We start from the raw sequence: 6,047 nt of genomic DNA on the forward strand, positions 1-6,047 counted from the left end.
CACACATTACTGTATTGGAACAGACTGTTCTGCCCACCATCCCCTCATTCCATTCTGCCTGTCACTCCTGGATAACACAGTAAAGTTTATTTTTTTTAAAAAACATCCATAAATTTGTATATTTTAAAAAAATATATCACATTGACCCCTTGCCTGGCTATGTCACATGTGATATGACCGAAGCCAGGAGTACGTTACCTGTCCAGGTCACATCACATGCAACACGCTGCCCCACTGTGTGCCCCGGCTTGTAGATTAGGAGATCTGTGCAGAACAGATATCCCCTGGATACCCGGGTCCCCCCGCAGTGACGCGTCAGCTTCTGACTGCTGACATCTCTGCCGGAATTGTGCCCCAGAATGCCATGCGGCCAGCATTCTGGACGCATGGGTCAGAGAAGCACAGTGCGTGGAGGGGAACTTAGGTACTCTCCAAGCACTATTTGACTGATCTCTGCGAGTGCAGAGATCAGCTGTACCCCCGCCCCCCCGACACATGCTCCACTGCACTCTGCATGTGGGGTTAGGGGGGGATCAATCACTAATGGAGGGATAAATAAAAGTAAAATTATGCTGGAAGGGATTTAAACTAATAAGAAATCAATAAAAATTGGCCACATGGTAGAAGGAGGGGGTTACAAAGAAGGGGGCTTTTACCAGAGTGGGGGAGGGGGGTTGGTTTATAAACATGGATTTTTTTTACTACTAAGGGGGTGGAGGGGTACTATTATTAGGATTTAACACCATTCTGGGGTCTATTGCCAATGGGGGATGGAAATGTATTTAATAATGGGGCAATATGGACATGGGGGGATGGGGGGGGAAACACTACCTAGATATATATTTTTTAAAATTAAATATTTTAATATATTATTCAAAATACTTTTTAAACTTTATTAAGTAATGGAAAAAAATCGTCAATTTTTGAGGGGTAAAAATCGTCAGTTCAGTGGTTAAAACATTATATATTTTATTAATTTGGGTAATTATATTTCACCTTCTATTTATTGTTCTGTATTAGTACAGATAAGGATTTAGTTATGAAACCAGAGATTTCTTCAGCCTAAACCCATTTACTGTCAATTGCCACCATTCAGGGTCAGATTAAGCCTTGGGAGGGTCATGGGGGACTTAAAATAGGGGGGCACGGGGGAAGGGATGATTGTATATTAGATTGTACATTCTTCCCAACATGACCTACAGTATTCCAGTAGTGACAAAATGCTTTCTACCTGGACTTCCTTCTTAATATATGATTGGCGTTACCTGGGTTGAACCATTTACTTGATTAGAAAGGTATTTCAACACAAGTGACTGCAATCATTAATTATGAGGATAATCCAAGTACTGTACACAACATTTTATCCCTCCTGGAATGTGTCATGTTGGGAGGTATTGATTGTGTATATTAATTTTAAACCAATTGTGTATAATAGATTTGAACTAAAAGTTTAGTAATGCCTGGGTACTGTTTATAGTTCCACCTAATTGAGAGACAACTATTTTATACAGTTTTCTTGTAGTGGAACAAAGACAACTTAAACAACCTTAAAATACACATAGAAAAATAAAATCTATAATTTATTTAGCAAGAATGCAATACCAGCCTCTATGCTACTTACACACTGGGACATGACTCAGGAGGACTCTCTGTGTGTCTCTCTCTAGACTTGAATGCTCTCAATAGATAACAGGTTACACAGGATCCCTGGGTCACTTACAGCTCTATCCTAATACTCCTGCATCTCTGCCTGCACTGCATACTGTCCTGCTTACATTCTGGCTGCCTAGTTGTGCTACTACACAAGAGGGAGAGCTAGTGAAGCTATGGCCAGAGTCCCCCTGACAAGGGGGGTCTAGGGTACAGTATGCTATGCATCCCCCCTCCCACTCCTTTCTGGCTATGCCACCATCCCCGTTTATCATATGGGTATGGTGATTTAACTGTATTTATCAATCATCAGATAGTATAACTCTTCATCACTAGGTAACAATATCAATATATGGTTTTACTGAATCAACAAGAACCCCTTTGCTGGCAGTGTGGACTTAGCAAAGTCTTTCCAGTTTTGTTAGATTATAGCTGAGTTAAAAAAGTTATATGCATCCATGGACACCTGCCAATCATGTGCAATTCATTAACACTTTGCCAGCAGTGTTAGGCTATCAGCACTATATGTCTGTGGTGGATGACACCACAACACGTTACTGTACAGGTGAGTGTTGAAAAATAGTGGTGGTGTCACTAACAATAGACATTAAATGGTATACACAGTATATACTGCTAATAATGATTTTTTATTAATAAATAGACCCTATGTTATTGTCACATCATTTAAATGTGTAAGCTGTGTGGTTTTATCTGTTTGTGAGTGTAGCGGTGCTCATTAATGTTTTCAGCCATAGCTGTGTAATATAAAGATATGAAGGGGTTAATATAACCTTAGCCAACTGTTGCTATTTACCTATCTGAACTACAACCCAACCTAATCATTATGCTCACTGTTATTTATAATGTTCTTCTGTGTCCAAACTCTTTCTTCATCACTAATAAACACAGAGGGACACAGGTCACAGGCATTTCAGTAATTGTGCTGCGTTCATAATGGCGCTGAATATAACAGGGACCCTACTCCTGGCTGCTGGGGTCACTCTTCTCATTTACCTTATACAATGGTGGAAACATATAAAGCAGAGGAACCTGCCCCCGGGGCCCACACCTCTGCCCCTGCTGGGGAATATCATGCAGATCAGCAGCACAGAATTTACACAGTCTTTGGTTAAGGTAAGCTGGGGCATTTATTCCCTCATTATTGCAGTATAACAGAATTCTGCCGTGCTGAGTGCAGGTGTCTCTATAATGTATTACCTCTATATGTAAATGTATCTCCTGAGATTAAATAAATTGGCAGAGCATCTAGACAACAGACAAGTGCTAAGTTGTGCTATTTTAAATAAACATCAGGTTGATGGAAAGATAGTAATCACTGCTGATAATTAAAATGTACATTTTATCTACAAAGATAGCAACATTCTTAAAAATAGTGCATGGTGTGACGTGTGAGCCTGCCCTGCATCATACTGTTCATAGGCAAACACGGGGGGTGGGGGTTCTGGTTGCTCAGAAACCCCCTCCTCTTAGCAAGTGGCTCACAATGTAACAACAATAGCAATGGTATATAATACAATTACTTGAGGTGCCACATTATGCAGTTTAAGGGACAGAGCGTAGCTGCTGCACGTGCCCAGTGGTAGCAGCTTCTTCTACCAGGTTTGCTGTGTGTGTGTATCTGAGTCCTTAATCAGTGCACTGGACAAGAGAGTAGCTACTAGGAAGAAGAGACAGGAGCCTTACCATGAGGTGGTAGAATGTGTGCTTAGAAATTGCAGTACTGGTTCTATTATGTTAGTGTATTTATTTATTATGGTATGTTTAACCTTTTCCTGACCACTTTGTTTGGTACAACCTATACTGTAGACCATCTACAGTGGTAAATATTAATACTGTATTCCATACAGTGGGAGATTGTGGACTGACGTTTGGAAACCCCCCTCTAGAAATCCTGTGTTTGCCACTGCTGTCACCCTCCTTGTCACGTTCCATTTCCCCCATAGACTCTTTTCCCACCACCACCAACATCTGCTATTTCCCAGACCCTCTCATGAACTGGGCCCTTTCTTCTTACAGTCTCCGGTCCTCACCTCCTTTTCCACATGGACGTATGTCTTTATTTTCTGCTTTGTGTCTTCTGAAATAAATGTCTTTAACTTATGTCTCAAAGAGATGGATTTTATTATATGTATTTGTAAGATGTTACTGGCATACTTCTATGCTTACATGTTCTGTGACTGAATGGCGCCACAGAATCTGTGGTGCCTCATAAATAAATGTGGATGATAATTTATTCACTATGTGAACCTATAATATGGCGTCTAAGGATTTCCAATGTTATATATGTAATAATGAATATGTGTCTCCATAGCTGAGTGAGCAGTATGGACCAGTGTATACCATCTACCTGGGCAGTACTCGTGCTGTTGTTCTGATTGGCTATGATGCAGTGAAGGAGGCGTTGGTTGATCACAGTGATGCGTTTAGTGACAGAGGAGATTTGGGTTCATTTTCTTTATTCTTAAAGGATTACGGTAAGATATTTAAAAATATATCAATAATACTAAAATACTACAGTTTTATATATTGTATCCTACACTTAGCCCTAGCAGGCAGAAGGCAGAGAAATCCCTTTAGTACATATCGAGAAGCAATATATACAGAGATTTTCTCTGTTTTTTCCATTTGTTACCCTTATCTCCAGTTAGTACATGGCACCCTAACTGTTCGTGACTGGAATGGCAGGAGTCCAACATACAGCAGCACCCCCCCGGGTGGGCGTATAGTAATGCTCTATCAAAGTCCATAGTTCACAGAAAACAAAACTCTATGTCCTTACATGATCTTTCATACATGCACACTATGAAATTCGCAGTTTAGCGTTATTGACTTTAATCTTATAAATCAATAAAGATACAGTAAATCTAAGACAGGATTTATCACAATTTTTAATGAAGTTTAATAGTATATCACATTACATTAAGAAAGTGCTAAATACAATACACATCTTTAAAAATATACTACATAAAATCTGTTATTTTTAAAAAGATTGAATTTTTTTTTAAATCCATTAGATTTTTTGGGGTAAAAAAAATTGTTTAGGAAAAGATGGTAGTAGTAGTAGTATTATAGTAGTAGCAGCAGTAGTAGAAGTAGTAGCAGTAGTAGTAGTAGTAGTAGTAGTAGTAGCAGCAGCAGCTTTGGTAGTAGTAGTAGTAGTCAGTGCCGTAACTAGGCATTTTAGCGCTGTGTGCAAGAAACGACAGTGGCGCCCCCCCCATGTAAGATAGGGGCAGTGCTTCACGGGGAAGGGGCGTGGTCACAAAATAATAGCAATTCATACTACGGTGCACAGTAGTCTACATTATTCAAATTATGCTGCACAGTAGCGCCACTACACCAGGTAGAGCCCCTTTTATACATTGCAGCAGACAGCTTCCCCCTTTTTACACATTACAGCAGACAGTCCACCTTTTTACACATTGCGGCAGCCAGTCCCCCTTTTTACACATTGCGGCAGCCAGACCCCTCTTTACACATTGCGGCAGCCAGTCCCCCTTTTTACACATTTCGGCAGCCAGTCCCCCTTTTTACACATTGCGGCAGCCAGGCCCCCTCTTTACACATTGCGGCAGCCGGTCCCCCTTTTTACACATTGCGGCATCCAGTCCCCCTCTTTACACATTGCGGCAGCCAGTCCCCCTTTTTACACATTGCGGCAGCCAGTCCCCCTTTTTACACATTGCGGCAGCCAGTCCCCCTTTTTACAAATTGCGGCAGCCAGTCCCCCTTTATACACATTGCGGCAGCCAGACCCCTCTTTACACATTGCGGCAGCCAGTCCCCCTTTTTACACATTGCGGCAGCCAGGCCCCCTCTTTACACATTGCGGCAGCCAGTCCCCCTTTTTACACATTGCGGCAGCCGGTCCCGCTCTTTACACATTACGGCAGCCAGTCCCCCTTTTTACACATTGCGGCAGCCAGTCCCCCTTTTTACACATTGTGGCAGCCAGTCCCCCTTTTTACACATTGCGGCAGCGGCAGCCAGTCCCCCTTTTTACACATTGCGGCAGCTAGTCCCCCTTTTTACACATTGCGGCAGCGGCAGCCAGTCCCACTTTTTACACATTGCAGCAGCGGCAGCCAGTCCCCCTTTTTACACATTGCGGCAGCGGCAGCCAGTCCCCCTTTTTACACATTGCGGCAGACGGTGTCCCCCTGAGAGAGAGAGAGAGAGAGAGAGAGAGAGAAAGAGAGATATACTTACCATCTCCCTGCTGGCAGTCAGGCTCCTCGTGCAGCTTCCTCGGTGCAGGCAGTGAGGTGAGAAGGAGGAGGAGGGAGGGGGAGCAGGGAGCCGCAGCAGTGCTATGTCATTGGTAGTAAGCGCCGCTGCAGCATCCCCCTCTCCTTCCGTATTGGCTGCCCGGCGCT

At 42.7% G+C, this 6,047-nt stretch overlaps 1 protein-coding gene across 1 annotated transcript in view; it reads left to right on the forward strand.

The window, feature by feature from the left end:
• The first annotated feature begins 2,523 nt into the window (after positions 1 to 2,523).
• Positions 2,524 to 6,047, forward strand: part of LOC134949306 (cytochrome P450 2A4-like) — an 81,178-nt gene continuing 77,654 nt past the window's right edge. The window contains exons 1-2 of the mRNA XM_063937804.1: positions 2,524 to 2,784; positions 3,983 to 4,145. Coding sequence (XP_063793874.1) covers positions 2,605 to 2,784; positions 3,983 to 4,145 — 343 coding nt within the window. The 5' untranslated portion in view covers positions 2,524 to 2,604. The remainder of the gene's footprint in view (positions 2,785 to 3,982; positions 4,146 to 6,047) is intronic.

The sequence above is a fragment of the Pseudophryne corroboree genome, chromosome 8 (genome assembly GCF_028390025.1).
Source record: "Pseudophryne corroboree isolate aPseCor3 chromosome 8, aPseCor3.hap2, whole genome shotgun sequence".
Classification (NCBI taxonomy): Eukaryota; Metazoa; Chordata; class Amphibia; order Anura; family Myobatrachidae; genus Pseudophryne; species Pseudophryne corroboree.